At 44.1% G+C, this 18,163-nt stretch overlaps 1 protein-coding gene across 2 annotated transcripts in view; it reads left to right on the forward strand.

The window, feature by feature from the left end:
- SUDS3 (SDS3 homolog, SIN3A corepressor complex component) overlaps positions 1 to 18,163 on the forward strand; it is a 43,850-nt gene that overhangs the window by 14,180 nt on the left and 11,507 nt on the right. The window contains exons 8-11 of one of the 2 annotated variants that reach the window (XM_063144213.1): positions 2,461 to 2,522; positions 6,615 to 6,722; positions 7,911 to 7,932; positions 9,944 to 10,049. In XM_063144213.1, the coding sequence (XP_063000283.1) occupies positions 2,461 to 2,522; positions 6,615 to 6,722; positions 7,911 to 7,932; positions 9,944 to 10,049 (298 nt within the window). The remainder of the gene's footprint in view (positions 1 to 2,460; positions 2,523 to 6,614; positions 6,723 to 7,910; positions 7,933 to 9,943; positions 10,050 to 18,163) is intronic. The other variant, XM_063144214.1, reaches the window with a different exon arrangement.

Below are 18,163 nucleotides of genomic sequence, written 5' to 3' on the forward strand. Positions count from 1 at the left end.
CCCTGATCATCCTGGTTGCCCCCCTCTGAACACGCTCCAGCTTGTCTGCGTCCTTCTTGAATTGTGGAGACCAGAACTGGACGCAATACTCTAGATGAGGCCTAACCAGGGCTGAATAGAGAGGAACCAGTACCTCACGCGATTTGGAAGCTATATTTCTATTAATGCAGCCCAAAATAGCATTGGCCTTTCTTGCAGCCATATCGCACTGTTGGCTCATATTGAGCTTGCAATCAACAACAATTCCAAGATCCTTCTCATTTGTAGTATTGCTGAGCCAAGTATCCCCCATCTTGTAACTGTGCCTTTGGTTTCTATTTCCTAAATGTAGAACTTGGCATTTATCCCTATTCAATTTCATCCTGTTGTTTTCAGCCCAGCACTCCAGCCTATCAAGATCACTTTAAAGTTTGTTTCTGTCTTCCAGGGTATTAGCTATCCCACCCAATTTTGTGTCATCTGCAAATTTGATAGGCATTCCCTGCACCTCCTCGTCCAAATCATTAATACAAATGTTGAAGAGCAGTGGGCCCAGGACTGAGCCCTGCGGTACCCCACTCGTTGCCTCTCCCCAGTTTGAGAAGGTTCCATTGAGAAGTACTCTTTCAGTCCGATTCTGTAGCCAATTGTGACTCCACCTAATAGTTGTTCCATCTAGCCCACTTTTAGCTAGTTTGTTAATCAGAATGTCATGTGGTACTTTGTCAAAAGCTTTGCTAAAGTCAAGATATATGACGTTCACAGCATTCCCACAGTCCACAAGGGAGGTTATCCTATCAAAAAATGAGATCAAATTAGTCTGACAGGACTTGTTCTTGACAAATCCATGTTGGCTTCTAGTGATCACCGCATTGATTTCAAGGTGTTTACAGATTGACTTCTTTATAATCTGCTCCAGAATTTTCCCAGGGATGGATGTCAGACTGACTGGTCTGTAGTTCCCAGGTTCCTCCTTTTTGCCCTTTTTGAATACAGGGACAACGTTCGCCCTCCTCCAGTAGTCCGGCACCTCACCCGTCTTCCATGATTTTGCAAAGATAATAGACAAAGGTTCTGAGATGTGTTTAGTTCTGTGATCAAACAATGGCAGAGTGTTTGCCCTGTGACTTGGTGGGGGTGGAAAGGGTTCCAGCTGTAGCACTCCCAGATGACCATGTTCACTTTTCTTGGAAACAAATCGGCGTGTGGATCTCTGCACTCCTTTGAGATGGACCATAGCCCAGTGGTAGAGAGGATGCTTTGCATTGGGCCTTAGGGAGCTGAGACATGTGGAACAGCTAAGGATCAGGGCCTTGGGGAATGTGTTTCACGGCGCAAATGTCTGTCCGTCTGTCTCTCTCTTTCTGCGCCATGACTTGAAGCTCTTCCTGTTGAATTACCTGCTGAGGAACCCCTGATGATTGCGACGGATTCCCAGCCTGTCCTAGGGAACACGCCCTGTGCATTCAGAGTGTAGGCTAGGCTAGGCGGGTGAACTGAGGGCACTCTAGAACACCCCCATCACTCGCCTGCTGCTGCGTGTCGCAGGGCAAGTTCGGTAGCGGCAGCTGGGTGGACCTGTATGAGCTGTAGATCAGCCTCCCTCATCCTGGGGAGGTTATGGGAGTTGTAGTCCAATGCATCTGGAGGGCACCAGGTTGGGGAAGGCTGTCCTATATGGTTTTGCTACAGGGGCTTTCTGAGGAAGTTCTTAAGTTCTCCTTCAGAGTTATTTTGGAGTGGAATCACATTTTGCCTGAAGTTGAAGCTTCTGGACACTCTTCAGGGGCAGCCTCACGTAGAGCGCGTTGCAGTGGTCTAAATGTGATGTCATCTAGGCACGGATAATGGTTGCCAAATCAGGAAAGGTTGCAGCTGGTGCACTAAGTGCCATTGTGCAAATGCCCTCTTTGCCACCCGAAGATCTAGAGACAGCATTTCCAAGCTGCAGGAAGTGATCCTTTAGAGGGGATTGCCACCCTTTCCAGAACAGGTTGAATTCTGGTCCCTGAGTCAGACAGGGTGATGCAGGTGACTACATTCTTGGTCCCTTTCAGTGGGATGACACCCCCCCCCCCTTTTCAGTCCTTCCTGCTTGAAGGCTCCAGCTCTGTGACTTCCTTTATTGTGCCCGTCAGCCAGATTCAGGATTCACCTACCCTGGCAAGTGAACAGAGTCACTAATTTGTTTAGTACGATTTCGAAACCGCCTTTCAGGAGGGATTCTCCTCCCAAGGCCATTTACAGTAGCTGGGAAAACCACAGTGTAAGAACACACCAAAAACAGCATCGAAATATCAAAGCGTAAGATCCGATGGGGGAAAACAGCGCGAGTTAATGAGTCAGATAAAAGCAAGAGCAGCAAATGAAAACAACATTAAGATAGTAGCAGGCCCTGAGGAGGAGAGACATAGAACTAGCCACAAAGGGGACGCAGGCTGTGTTTTCCTTTGAAAGTGACTTGTCCTTAATTTGGATCACCTCAGCTCAATTATCTACTAACGGATGAACAGATAATGGAGGATCTGAGGACACTCAATAAGGTAAGAGTTCCTTGTAGATGCTTTATGGGGTCAGGAGAAGAAGCAAGAAACGTTTATTATTCCAGACCAAAAGGCAGTACTAACCAATCCAACCTCGGATCTTAAATGGAGTTGTCTCCGCCCAGAAGGAATAGGTTTGCTGAGGTCCTGACTAACACACAAAACCTCTGCCAACCTACCTTCCCTTTCCATTTATACCAGGGCAACCTATTCCAGCCCCAAGGCCAAATCCCCTTTCTGGGAATCCCTTGGTGGCTGCATCCCAGGGGTAGGGGGCGAAGGCAAAAGGGGAGTGGCCAAGAATACCCCAACATCCGCATATTTTAGTTGAAAGTTCTTAGGGCGCAATCCTAGGCATGTTTGGACATAAACGTCCTACAGTTTCCAGCATCCAGCCAGCCACAGGGCATTCTGGGAATTGTAGGACTCTTCCTGGTTAAACATGCATAGGGTTTCCCTCTTAGTGCCTGTAACTAGCCTTACGAGAGGCTTTTCCACCTTTTAGAACGGGATAAAATGCAGAAAAGCTGGGAAACCACTGGACGGTCAGAGGCAAAGGTGTGGGGCCATCTGGGGAACCCCAGGAGGGCTGGATCCGGCCCCCTTTGCCTGAGATTCTACACCCTGTTTCATACTATGTTAAATTTGCTCCCCTGTTTTTCCTTTCTCCCCCAATATCTTAACCTGCAGGGTGACGGGAGCTCTGTTGAGTTTCATCTTGGTAACGTACATGGCAGGCATCCAAATCAGGACTCCTCAGCTTGCCCTATTATTCCTTCGTCTCCCCTTCCCCCCTCCAGCAAAGAAAGGATTGTAGGCATCCTACCACCACAGGTGCATTGTGCCAGCCAAGAGCAGAGCCCCTCACCCCACCCCACCCAAGCAATTTAGCGCTGTAACTCAGCAAGCAGAGCATGGGGATAAGGAGAAACGCTTTGAGCACCCAGAAATCAGGGTGCACCTCCGTCATTTGGGTTTAGCCCAACCTGCTCCTGCCAAACAGATCCCTGTTGGGGAGGGACCATAGCTCAGTGGTATAGCGCACACTTTGCATGCGCAGAGTACCAGGTTCAATCTCTGGTATATCCAGGTGTCAGGATGGGGCCCAATCTCCCTGATTTGGTTTCAGATTCTGAGTTAGAGCTAGAATAAGCCCAGTCAGGACAGAGTGTGGTATGTGTTGTGGTGGGGCGATTTCTCCAAGACTCCTCTGGAGGCCCAGGTTCAGAGACTGTCTCCCCACTACCACCACCATGGGAACTCAGCTTTTGTCAGAAGGGGAGGGAGCACCGGAATTGACAGATCCCAGACGCTGCCCTGGAGTCAACTGGGCAGAATTGAGAGGAGGTGGAAGGCAGTCTGCCAGATTGGCTGCATGTCAGAAGTTGGGTCAGGAAGACCCTCCCCGAGGGAGGAGTCCAGTAACGCCTGTCCAAATCCAAATCTTTATTATGCAACCAAAATAGGTTTTAGCCAACATCATCAAGATCAACAATAGACACCGCAAAGTACAAAATAAAACAGAGTGTTGTAGTAGTTCGGTCACAATAATATATATTAATTACAGTTCCGTTAATTAATCAGGATGTAAATTATAACGGCCCATATCCTAGACCAGGTCATTGTCCTCTATTGCAGTTCTAACTGCGAACCTAGCTATGCGTAATAGAATGGACTTAGATGAATTTGTAAGTGGGTAAATAATTTTATCCATATCATTAAGATTGGTTGCTTGTACTAGGTGACTCTTTAGATATTTATCTCTAGGGGTAAAGCCTGTCAAGCATTTAGTTGATAGGCAACTGCCTTGCTTTATTTAACTAATTAAGCTCAGAGGACAGCTCCTAACTTTCACAGATGCCATAGGTATGAAGAGGGGTTTTAACTGAATAAAAGGATTTGTGGGTTGCAGAGCAAGTCTCTGTTGCCTCCCTATTCAGTCGGAGGGCTTGGAATCCTGACACCAGATAGGGTTGGAAAACCGCCTGCCCCCAAACCTGGAGAGCACTGCCAGTCAGTGTTGACAATAATCCAGCCTTCCTCAACCTGGGGCGCTCCAGATGTGTTGGACTGCACCTCCCAGAATGCCCCAGCCAGCCGAGCTGGCTGGGGCATTCTGGGAGTTGCAGTCCAACACATCTGGAGCGCCCCAGGTTGAGGAAGGCTGAGCTAGGCAGACCAACGCCCATTTGGGCGTTAAACATTAAAGTGTACCTGGAAAGCAGGTGGCAACCCATGCAGGTGGCAATATGATCCTGATACCATCCACCCTAGCTGCCACATTTTGCCAGAAGTTGAAGCTTCTGGACACTCTTCAGGGGCAGCCTCACGTAGAGCGCTTTGCAGTGGTCTAAATGTGATGTCATCTAGGCACGGATAATGGTTGCCAAATCAGGAAAGGTTGCAGCTGGTGCACCTCTTTGCCACCTGAAGATCTAGAGACAGCATTTCCAAGCTGCAGGAAGTGATCCTTTAGAGGGGACTGCCACCCTTTCCAGAACAGGTTGAATTCCAGTCCCTGAGTCAGGCTTTCAACTGACTGACCACCCTTCTGCCTTGTTTGAGTTTAACTTCAGCTTGTTCGCCCTCATCCAGCCCATTATGAACCCTGGGATTGTTCAAGGGTTTCAACCGCTTCCTTGGTGTTAGGTGACGAACAATAGACCTGGGTATTATCAGATATTGGTGGGACCCTTATCCAAAGCTTCAAATGACCTCTCCCCACATTTTCACGTACTGTAAATATTAAACAGTGGTGGGGGCAAGATAGAAACCTGTGTGATACCATGGGCCAGTGGCCATGAAGTCAAATAGTAATCCCCCAGCACCACCATGTGGACATGGCCTGACAGAAAGGCCCAGGACCACTGCAAAACAGTGCCTCCGAGGCCAGTCCCGCCAGGCAGTCCAGAAGGATGCCGTGGTTGATATCAAAAGTCTCTGAGACATCCAAGGGAACCAATAGGGCTGTATTCTCTTGCTCCAGCTCCTAGCGTAGCTCATCCACCAAGGTGACCAAAAGAGTCTCAATCCCACATCCCATCCAGAAGACGGAAAATGGGTCTATATAGTCAGTTTCACCCAGATGCTTCTGGAGCCACGATGCCACTACTTTCTCGATCACCTTACCCAAAACCGGTACATTTGCCACTGGCCTACAGTTAGACAGATCCCCTGCGTCAAGGGAAGTGTTCTTTAATAAAGGTCCTATTACTGGCTCTTTTAATCAAGAGGAAACAACCTCCTCCTGCAAAGAGGCATTAATTCCCCTTCCAAAGTGGAGGTGGGCACCCTTGCTCAGGACATTTCCCTGACTTCTAATAGCAGATTTTTTTGGGGGGGTGGGGAGAGACTTTCCCCATGCTCTTGTCCAAGGCCGCTGTGCCGTAATCTTGAACCGGTGGAAGTTCTTACTTCCAGCCACTTCTTGGGTAGCCAACCACGTGGGATAGAGGATGTATTTTTTTGCAACTCTTCCTTCCCACCAGGTAGCAGCAGTGCATCCCCCCCCCCTCCCCAAAGAGAGTCTAAAGCTGGAATGAGAGGAACCATTCCAGTTATCTGGCCGGGGAGTTCTCTTCCCTTTCTTGTGACTGTAAATAATCTTAAAGTTCCATTAGTGCAGGGATGAACAATTTGTGGCCCCAGCCAGTGGTGGAGGATCATGGGAATTGTAGGCCAAAACAACTGGAGGGCCCTAAATTGCCCACCCTTGCTTAGCGGATATTCCAGTATCGGCCCTGATGTTCACAGCCCTGGCTTCCAAAGGCAGGCAAGGAATGGCAGCGAATGATTCAGGCAGGCCGAGTAAGCTTACTGTGGCACCAGACTCTCAAGGCCTGAACACTAGTGATTAGAACAGATCCCATTAATTCAATGTTTGCCAGAATGTTGTTTTTTTGGGTGAGGGAATTGCTGGCAGAGGTTTCCCACTAGTCATAAGCACCTCTGAGAGTATTGAATACTGTGACTGATTCTTCTGCAGATTGTGCATAATAATAGAGGCGTTAGTGGTCAATATCAATCTATGGATCATAGAGTGGAGTGTGGATCTTGGGCCCAAATCTAACTTGTCTACTGCCCCCTATCTAGGAGGCAATCTCTTTGGATATTCCATCAAAGATGTCCTCATCCAAACCAAATATATGGGGGAAAAGTGCTTCCTATTGCTCCCAAGAAAGGAGAGCACAAAACCAGCTGGTGTGTATACTATTCGCTTTATCCCAACCACTGTGTTCAACACACAGATAGAGATGTAAATTTTCCTGACGTGGGGGGAGAAACAGGTTTATCTAGGGGTAAAATGGAAGTTTTGGGGGCAAATTTAAATAATGCAATATTTACTTATCAAACCTTAACAGAAGATGCATCATTTATAACTTGGCTTATAAAACTGTACTATTTATGTAATTTACAGAACAGTTTTATTGAAATATCTTATGTCTTCTAAGATAAAAAACCTCCCAATGTGACTTATGCAAGTTTACTCAGAAATAAGACCCACTCTTGTTTTAGTGGAGTTAATTTGTACAAGCAAAAGTGCAGATATGCCCCCCCATACTACGTAAGCACACATGTACCTTAATTTTTTAACTATCTGGGAGGTAGGAAAAAATAAAAGTTGAAAATGGAAGCCACAGATTTTGTAGTCAACAAAAGAAAACGTATTTAGACAGTCTCACAATATTAAGGACTAGCTGCATATTGAGTTAAACTTCCTAACATTAAAAACAATTATATATTATCATTCTCTAATATTATAGACCAGTGTTTAGGAATGTGTTATCCTTGTTGTTGGACTGCAACTCCCATTATCACTCACTATTAGCTATGCTGGCTAAGGGCTGATGGGACTTGCAGTCCAACAACATCCAGAGGGCCATACATTCCCCACCCCAGTATAGATTGTCTTAAAAAAAAATCTTCATATTATGCATCTTGAATGAGTAAAAATATGTCTTAAGCATTTTACTCACAGGGAATATTTTATAGGAATATTTTTTCTAGTGTTCCCTAAAATGTTCAGTTTTTCTATGGAGGAGGAGGAGAAAGTTTTGGACAGGCGCTCTTAAAAACTATTGCAGAAGCTAGTTGCCGGGAGGCTTCCTGGCTTCAGTCAGCCTGACCAAAGCTTGTCTTCGTGTGTAGACAGCTGCTGTAGTATAATTGCTAAGGCTGAGCATGTCAAGCCGATTGATTAGCTAGGATTATCATAACTGATCTGATTGAAAACTTCCATTGATCCCATTTTAGTAATCTATCCAAATGCTTAAAGCCCACAGTTAAATGTTCCATTTGGCCAGTGATTTTTCTTGATGCTGTTTTGTGACCTTGCACGTGGTGGTCCCTTAAGTTGCTAAAATAGCTTTCCTGTTCTTCCTTTTATAGCTTAAATCACCTAAAAGACCAGGTAAGTGCCTGTTATTGTTGGCATTTAAAAATACATTTTTTATTTTTGCCTTGACAATGGTTCCTTTTGCGATTTAAGACTTGGCTTGGCACAGAGCGTGAGTGAAGCTCCTCCTTTGCAGTCAGGGGGGTCAAACCACAGCACCTCTTATTAAAAGAATGCCGAGCTGTAGATGATGGAGGAAGGACCTCTCTGCCTGAAACCCTGGAGAGCCAACACTGGAGAGCCACTGCCAGTCAGGAGTAGCCACTGCTGAGATAGATGGACAAAGTAAAATAGAAGGCTGTGGTTGAAAATAACAATAGTACAATATGAGTGATAACACTCAACCACAAAGGTACTAAGAAAGTTTTATAGACGAATAGTTCAAAAGATATCACAAATGTACAAAAGACAGGCATATAGATAACATTTACAAGATGTTCATCAAACATTCATAATGAAGCCTACAATAAGTTAGCATCCATTAAACATTCATGACAAGAATCAATGATCTCATAAATATGCGTCTAATAGATAAATTTCAAGAAATACTTTTGTAAGCCGCCGTGAGAGCCTTTTTTGGCTGAATGGCGGCATAAAAATACTTAAATAAATAAATAAATAAATAAATAAATTTCATAAAGCGTATAATATAATAAAGCATCTAATATAATAAACAGTAGTCCGGTACAAGTTCTGTTTCGATAATTCTTCGTCAGTAGGACGCTGAAAAATGATACAATTACTCAGCATTTGTAACCAATCACATAAGTTGTCATTTACTACATACAAAGCAAGAAAACAGAGTGTATTGGCCTCACCAAACTGGTTCACAAAAGGATTTTACATTTAGAGTGGAACCCTCCAAGGTTTATCTAAAGAAGAAATAGTGAAACTTGTAATTATAATTATAAACTATCCAAAACCTAAGTTGATTCTACAAAAACTATACTAAAGACTCTCAAGGCTTACCACCATATCATTTTCACGTCTTCAAGCCGTCAGGTAATGCTCTCAATTTCTTGAAGAGATTTCAAAAAGGCTCCCAGTTCTCCCACATACAACGTATGTGATTGGTTACAAATGCTGAGTAAGGTGTTTTTGTATCATTTTTCAGCGTCCTACTGACGAAGAATTATCGAAACAGAACTTGTACCGGACTACTATTTATTATATTAGGAGATAGATGGACAAACAGTCTGACCTACGTTCCTCAAATCCTGGCTTGCTTTGCCCTAGAATACTCTTTGAGTGTGAGCCAAGGGCAAAGCAGAGAAGGAGCAGACATTTCTGAGGAGCATTACTACTAAAAAACAACAACACCGCGTGCTCACGCCGGAAGTTTTCCATTACCATGTCTAACTGAGTTGCTCCAAAATGCTTGTGGAACAGAACTTCCATCTATGCAAGGGGAGAAGTGGGAGGCCAAGATGAGAGAGGAGCCGTGGCTTAGCTGTGCGGTGGAGCACATGCTTTGCGTTCAGCGGCTTTCCCGTTCATTCCCCAGCCTCTCCTACAATGGGGTTGTAGCTGCTATGGCTACTAGCCCTGACGGTTGTGTGCTACCTCCAGTATTCGAGGCAGTAAGCTTGTGTGCACCAGTTGCTGGGGAACGGGTGGGAGGGTGCTGTTGCACCATGCCCTGCCTTGTTGGTCGCTGGCCGATGGCTGGTTGGCCACTGTGTGAACAGAGTGCTGGGCTAGATGGGCCCTTGGTCTGATCCAGCAGGGCTCTTCTGATGTTCTAAGGGTTGGGAAGAATCTCTGCAAGACATCCTGAAAACTGGCTGCTAATCATTAGGTAGCATATGATCAGTGATGGCTAGATATTGGCCAGTGAACTGACTGTATAAGAGTGATCTGTGCAGGTTTGACCGAATATTGGCGAGGGTGCTCTGCTTACAAACCTCCGTATTTCATCTCCATCCTTGGCTTGAGGTCGCAGCGAGCCCCACGCCCAGCTTTGCCCGTATTTCGAGCCGTCGTTTGGGTGTTAGAACCGTGTCTCGAGTCCACTCTTCTGTTTCAGCATCTCCTTCGTCACCAGAACATCTGCCGGCGACGCCCGCCGAATCCCCGGCCCAGCGGTTTGAGGCAAGGATAGAAGATGGCAAACTTTACTACGATAAACGATGGTAAGGTTCAGTTCCGATGTTATGGCGTTCAGAGCTGATTTGTGTGTTTTCGAGAGGCTGCGATGTCTGCTTTTTTAGAACAGGTCTATTAGGAAAACCATTGTTTACATTGTTTAAATTTTACTATGTTAAACGTTTTAGACTGTTTTTATTATGTTGTGCTTTGTAACTTTATGAATTTTTATTTATTTATTTATTACATTTTTATACCGCCCAATAGCCGAAGCTCTCTGGGCGGTTCACAAAGCTCTCTGGGCGGTTTACAATTGTTTGTAAACTTCCCAGAGAGCTTCGATGATGGGTCAGTATAGAAATGATGATGATGATGATGATGATGATGATGATAATAATAATATACTTCATTGTTATTTATTACGGTCACAGACCAGCAAAATCAACACCAAAACAGACAAAGGATAGATAAAAAGTGACATAAAAACAAAATACAGCTTGGTGAGTTGCTTCTCTCAGAAGGATTGCAACGTTATTTTTCTAATTTGCATTGAGGTCCCTTTCAGTAAAATGGGAAGACACATTCCTTAAACAGATTAATACCAACGTTGTGGGGCTATATCCAGAAAAGGCTGTTAATAAAGGAAAGATTAGCGTTTTTCTGCATTCCTCACACATGTTACAATGCAAAATGACATGTTCAACAGATTCTATTGCTCCAGAACCACAGGGACAGATCCGTTCATTAACCGGGATCTTACTAAATCGTCCTTCTAGTAATGCTGATGGCAACACATTAAAGCGAGCGAGGGTGAACGCTGTCCTGTTCTTGGGAATGGTTAAAGCATACAGATATGAAGCTGCAGTGAGCCCATAGTTATTAAAATTATTGTAGAGCAGTGGAGAGCAAGATTTGTTAGCAGCAGTTCTTAAATGCTGAATAATAATATACACCTGAATAATAATAATACACTGGCCATGGAAGTTAAAGAACTATGGCAACAGGAAAAGGTCACAATTATCTTGTTAGTCACCGGCATCACATCACAAAACTATACAGAAAACCTTCAGAAACTGGGCCTCCCAGAATACACCCACACCAACATCCAGAAAGCAGTCATACTTAAAACACGCTCAATTGTCAGGAAATTCCTGAATCGGTAAAAGACAGCATGACTTGGCAAAGCCCAAGATGTCCATGTAGAAAAACCACCACGCACGAGAAAAGAAACAACAGTAATAATAATAATAATGCTTTCTTTGCAAAAGCTCCAGTGGCTTTAGATAGCCAGGATCTACAAATAATACACTAGTGAAGTAAAGGACAAGATATTCAGCATCCTCATTCGGAGGGACATCCAGGATAGATGACTTATTCCATCTACCTGTAGAGGATATAAGGGCCTCAGTGGCAGACCACACCTGCTTTGCCTGCAAAAGCTCCCAGGTTCCGTCCTCGGCATCCCCAGGTAGGGCTGTGAAAGACCTTATCTGAAACCCTGGAGGGCCTCTGCCAGCTGGTAGAGCATCCTTCCTCAACCTGGTGCCCTCCAGGTGTTTTTGGACTGGCATTCCTGACCATTTGCCAAGCTGGCTGGTGCTGATTAGAGCTGTAGTCCAAAACATCTAGAGAACATCAGGTAGGGGATGGCTGCAACAGAGACTAGCCAGACCAATGGTCTGCTTGCTGTAAGGCAGTGTCCTATTTTCCTATGAGGGAGGAATTGCAGGGGCTTGAAACCTTCACCAGGGGGAGTGGCCCCCCTCCATTTTTGCCCTGCCTCTGCCAAGGACACAAGGCTGCCTGCGACTCTTCTAATCTTGGGTCCATCCGAACCTTCCCCAACCTTGTGCCCTCCAGGTATATTGGGCTACAGCATCCATAGGATTATGGGAATTGTAGTCCAAAACACCTGGAGTGTACCAGGCTGGGGAAGGCTGGGGCCCTGAAATGAGAAACACACTCTCTCAGTTTTCTTTCCCTTCCTACCTGGTTTGATCTAGCTGGGCCTTGGAGAATTTGTTCCCCTTCATTTGTCTGCCACTTTGCTTACCCCCCAGGTGGCGTAGACTAGATCTTCTGTCTAGCAGCAAAAGGCCACGGGCTCCCCAAGCGGTGATTAGAGTAGGCCACTATCGTTGAGGCTGTAATGTTGCCATTGGAGGTAGCCCTGGGGCTGCAGCCAAGTGGTAGAGCACACGTTTCTGTGCAGACGGTCCCAGGTTCAATCGACGGCCTCTCCAGGCTAGGAAAGAATCCTGCCTGAACACCTGGAGAGCCATTGCCAGTCAGAGTTGCCAGTGCTGGTTTAGATGTGCAGCGGCACTGATTGACCAACCGTTCAGGTGCTTCTTGCTCCAAGAATAAGTGTAAGGCAGCCCCCAATGAGAGTGCACGCTGTAGAAGTCTGCAGGGAGGTGACAAATGGTCAAATATCCATGGTTTACTTCTGAAAAGTCACTATCTCGTGGGTGGCAAGCTACACTGAGTAGGTGCTTATGCAAACAACTGACTGTGTTCCTATCCGACGATCAGGCAAAGGCGCTACACAGAATCGTTTATTTCACCCCTGCACTCCCCTCCTTCTCTAGTCCTCCTGCCCAGAGGGCAGGTATCCCAGCTTCCTTTGTGGCAGGAATAGAGATCGCTTGAGAGGAGCAGAGCGGCTGTGTTTTGGGCCACTCTTGCTGAGCTGCTCTGTAGGGGATCCCTGTAACCCACGTTGGCACAGCAGACAGCATGCTAACCTGTTGTAGGTATGAACTGTTGGGTTATTGTGCCAGAACTTTTCTCCCTCTGGAACTCTGTTTGTGCTCAGAAAACAAACACACATCACGCAGGTCTTACACAGCAGAGCTGGTTTATTTCCTTCAGGCTTCTGTGCAGTCCAATTCAGATCAGTTCAGATCAGCACACTGAGGCATACACAGAGAGCAGTGATCATAGAGCAGTGATCAGTAAGCAGTGATCAGATCCATTTTACACAAGTGAGAAACTATATACAGATCTACACAATTCTTATCTACATTACATACAGCTGTGATGAGGCTAACTTAGAATCTTGGCAAGGTTCCCAGAACAGCCTCTATCTCAAAGTAATTGCCCACAGATATACTTTCTCTGTTTAACCCTGAGATAGCCATACACACACAATTTTAATGACTTAGCAAGTATTTCTTTTCATATACTTAACAGTCCTCCTCTTGCGCATGTTGTTTAAATTGTGTTACAATCTGAGACCTAGCTTTAAAGGATCTCTTTTTGTTTTACCATTGAACGTTCCACCTGTCCTTCCTCATTTTGTTTTACTTTGAATACCCATTTACTGTTAATGGCTTTACGACCTTCAGGTAAAGGTACTAGCTCCCACGTTTCATTTTTTTCCATTGCTCTGATTTCCTCTGACATTGCTTCATGCCAGCCCTGAGCTTCTGTAGGTTCCATTTCCTGAATTTCCTCAAATGAAGTAGGTTCATAGGCTATTAGTAAAGCTCTATGAGAAACCTGTTTGCTTTGGTATTCATCTGAGTAACGAATTGGAGCTTTGCGTTCCCTTTCTGATCGTCTTGGCATAGTTACAGGCATAGTTTCCTCCTCTACAGTTTCTTCCCCATCCCTCTCTTGCTGAGATTGTTCAGGAATTTCTTCTGTTTCTACAGCTTTCTGTTCTACAGGCAAACTTACATACTGTTTTGTTTCCTGCATTTGTTCATGAAAAACTACATCTCTGCTCACAATTACACTTTTGTGATATGGAGACCACAAACGATAGCCTTTTGTTTGTGTATCATATCCCAACAGTTTACATTCCAAACCTCTCTGAGCTAGTTTTCCTGGTCTGTTTTCTTTCTGAATATGAGCAAAACATTTACTTCCAAAAACCCTTACATGTGACACTCTAGGTTTTCTTTTGTAAAACATTTCATATGGAGTTTTTTCATGTACAGAGTGGTAAAGCCTGTTTAACAAATAATTTGAGGTGGACAAAGCTTCTGCCCAGAACAGATTAGACAATCCTGACTCTTTCAATAGAGCTCTTAACATGTTCTGCAAGGTTCTGTTTTTCCTTTCTGCAACTCCATTTTGAAATGGTGAATATGGAGCAGTAAGGTCATGTTGTATACCCTCATCACTGAGGAATTTTTTAAATTGGTTGCTAAGAAATTCACCTCCCCGGTCTGTTCTTAGATTAGCTATAGGTTCTTTAAATCTATTTTTACTCCACTTAACAAAGGCTTTAAACTTTCCAAAAGTTTCACTCTTCTGTTTTAACACATACACAAATCCAAATCTACTGTAATCATCAACAATAGACAAGAAAAATCTGTTTCCTCCTTGACTTGTCTCAAAAGGACCTGCAAGATCTGCATGTATTAATTCAAAAATTCTTTTTGTTGTTCTCTCACTATGTTTTGGAATGTTTGACTTATGACACTTGGTTTCACTGCATACATTACATTCTACATAGTTAGAACATGGTTTGATTTTCACCCCTTCACACAATTCTGGAATCTTAGAAATTGTTTTATAGTTAGCATGACCAAACCTTTTATGAGTTAAATGGATACACTCTTGGTGTGGTTTGCAATTGGCTATTGTTTTTGTTGTGACTTTGCTGGCTACAACTTCATTTTCTGTACAAGTATTAATCACATACAAAGATTCTTTCATTATTCCCTGCACACACACCTTGTTTCCCTTTTTTATAGTACAATTTTCTTCAGTAAAACAAACCTCATACCCCATTTCTGTTAACTGAAACACACTTAGAAGGTTTGTTTCTAATTCTGGTACATATAAAACACTTTGTAGTTCAACTCCCAGACAATCAAAATATACATTACCCACACCACAAATCTGGATTTTTGTTCCATTTGCAAGGGTAACACACTTTTGCTCTGAAGTAGAAGTTTCCAAGGTTACAAATGAAAGTTTGTCTTTTGCCATACTTATTGAAGCCCCAGAGTCCAAAAACCAAGGATTCATTGTCTCTTTGACTCTTGCTAGAAGACACTTCTTTGTTGATTCAGCTTCATTCATGTTGTTCTCTTCTCTCCACTTTGCTGTCAACAGCTTTTTCTTCTTCTTGTTGCAATCCCGCCTTAAGTGTTCTGTGGAACCACAATTAAAGCATTTCCTTGCCTTTAATGCAGCCACCACGTCAGAAGATTTATGGCTTTGTTGAAATTCAGCCACAGGAAGTTTAAGGCTCTGTTGTTTTGAAGCTTGTCTTCTTTCATAGGTTTCCAGTAGTTTTCCAGCTACATACTCGAGGGTTAAATTTTTCTCCTCTTGACTTTCCATCATGGTGACAACCGCGTCGTACGATGAATCAAGACTTGACAAAATCACATAGACTTGGTGTATAGTTGTAAACTCCATCCCTCGTGCCCTGAGTTGATTGAAGATTTCTCTCATGCTTTTCAAATGGTTTGACATAGACTCCCCTGGTTTTAGCTTCATTCCATACAGCTTCCGGGTTAGAATTATTTTACTGCCCGCTGTTTCTCTTTGATATACAGCTTGTAGCGCATTCCAGCACTCTTTTGATGTATTCAAAAACTGAATGAAGGAAATTTGAGAGTCTTCCACAGCTAATGCAATAACTGCCATTGCTTTTGCATCGTCCTTAAACCATTTAGCATTCTGTGGATCTGCTCTATCTGGTGGATCCTCTGTGACTACATACCACAGTTCAGCCTGAATCAGATACATTTGCATTTTGTAAGACCATAATGCATAGTTAGAGTCATTCAGCTTTTCTAACAATTGATGCAAACCAGACATATTAGCTCCTGCCATTTCCTCTGCTTTAGGAATTGGTATCTCACCGTCCTCCTGCTCAGAGTCCTCCTCAGAGTCAGCCGACTGAGATTTTTCCTCACTTTGCAGCACTGGCTTTAGCTTGACGTCTTCCTTCATCAACAGTTTTCTGTTTTAGCAGACTCCTGGTTCTGATACTGCACCGTTCCCATCAAGTTCTGGTTCTTCTGCCTGGATTAGGCTGGCGTAGGCTGGTCTAGGCTAGACTGGGCTGGGCCCATAACCTTTGTTGGGTTATTGTGCCAGAACTTTTCTCCCTCTGGAACTCTGTTTGTGCTCAGAAAACAAACACACATCACGCAGGTCTTACACAGCAGAGCTGGTTTATTTCCTTCAGGCTTCTGTGCAGTCCAATTCAGATCAGTTCAGATCAGCACACTGAGGCATACACAGAGAGCAGTGATCATAGAGCAGTGATCAGTAAGCAGTGATCAGATCCATTTTACACAAGTGAGAAACTATATACAGATCTACACAATTCTTATCTACATTACATACAGCTGTGATGAGGCTAACTTAGAATCTTGGCAAGGTTCCCAGAACAGCCTCTATCTCAAAGTAATTGCCCACAGATATACTTTCTCTGTTTAACCCTGAGATAGCCATACACACACAATTTTAATGACTTAGCAAGTATTTCTTTTCATATACTTAACATGAACAACCTCTATTGCAGACCCTGAGTTCTCAAAGCGGGTTGTATGGGGGAAGCAAGCCACCATGTGTGTGCAGGGTGAACTTCCCACAGACAACATGCGAACCTATCATGGTCTGTTCTGGAAAATAAACCATCAGGGGTTTGCATGTCTAAGAGATTCTGAGATGCGGAGTTTTGGATTGTCGTCGTTAAAGCTTTATACCACAAGGTGGCAGAATGCAATCAAAAGTTATTTTCTGTCACAAGGCTGAAGACATTTGGCTGTTTCCCCCAACGCCCACACCTTCCCCAGTAGTACCATGCCGTTTTAGAGATTGCATCTTGGGTGTAAGAACTCTGATTGACCGGCTATTGCACATCTGGAACGTTGAGCAGTTCCCAATATTTTTATTAAGCGCTCCTAGCAATGGAGTCAGGACGGTGTTTAGGGCACATGATTAGCCCCATCCCCTGGCCAGCCAATTGAACCTTTCCCCACCTTCCCCTCGTGGTAATGTTGGCCAGGCAAGGCCCTTACAAATCTTCTGAGAGCCATCATTTTGAGAATTGCTGTGCCAGTGTTGTCTTCCTAATTAGATCGCTTCTTGGAAAAGCCACAATCCCCTGAATCCACGGCACGTGGAAGAATGAATAAAGACGACCCAAAGTTTGAAAATGTCACTAATATGGGACTAGTACCGTAATCTGTGTAATTACCTTTTCTTTTCTAACACTGAGCCTTATCACCTTTTCATTCTTGGTTGAGGCTTGTGTCTCACTGGACCTGAAAAAGCCCCACTATTTTCACACGTGCAAGAGGCCTCTGGGCTTGTATTTCTGGAACAGGGTTATAATTATTTTATCTGTCTCTTCTGCCAAGACTCTTGTTCATGCATTGGTTATTTCTCGGTTGGACTACTGCAACCTTCTTCTCACTGGCCTTCCTTCTTCTCACATCAGTCCGTTGGTTTCTGTTCACCACTCTGCCGCAAAGATCATCTTCTTGGCTCGCCGCTCTGACCATGTTACTCCACTTCTGAAATCACTTCATTGGCTTCCAATTCACTTCAGAATCCAATATAAACTTCTCCTGTTGACCTACAAAGCTTTTCACTGTCTAGCTCCTTCCTATCTCTCCTCTCTCATCTCACACTATTGCCCCGCTCGTGCTCTTCGCTCCTCTGATGCCCTGTTTCTCACCTGCCCAAGGGTCTCTCCTTCCCTTGCTCGGCTTCGTCCATTTTCTTCTGCTGCCCCTTACGCCTGGAACGCTCTTCCAGAACATTTGAGAACTACAAGTTCAACCGCAGCTTTTAAAGCTCAGCTAAAAACTTTTCTTTTTCCTAAAGCTTTTAAAACTTGATTTCGTCCTGATTTTTATAGTGCCTGTTTGGTGCATTCTCTTCCCCTCCTTATTGTTTTATTATGATTTCATTAGAATGTAAGCCTATGCGGCACGGTCTTGCTATTTACTGTTTTACTCTGTACAGCACCATGTACATTGATGGTGCTATATAAATAAATAAATAATAATAATAATAATATTGTTTAGTAGATTGATGTACTGCTTACAATATTTAAAGCATATCTTTAAGCAGTGTTCCTCTATGACACAGAGAAAGCCACTTTTTGAAAGTGCAGGGATTCCAAAGTCGTTTGTGATGTGAGGGTCTGATGTTGGAAGGAAAAAATGTCAACGGT

The sequence above is a fragment of the Elgaria multicarinata genome, chromosome 18 (genome assembly GCF_023053635.1).
Source record: "Elgaria multicarinata webbii isolate HBS135686 ecotype San Diego chromosome 18, rElgMul1.1.pri, whole genome shotgun sequence".
In the NCBI taxonomy this organism is placed as follows: Eukaryota; Metazoa; Chordata; class Lepidosauria; order Squamata; family Anguidae; genus Elgaria; species Elgaria multicarinata.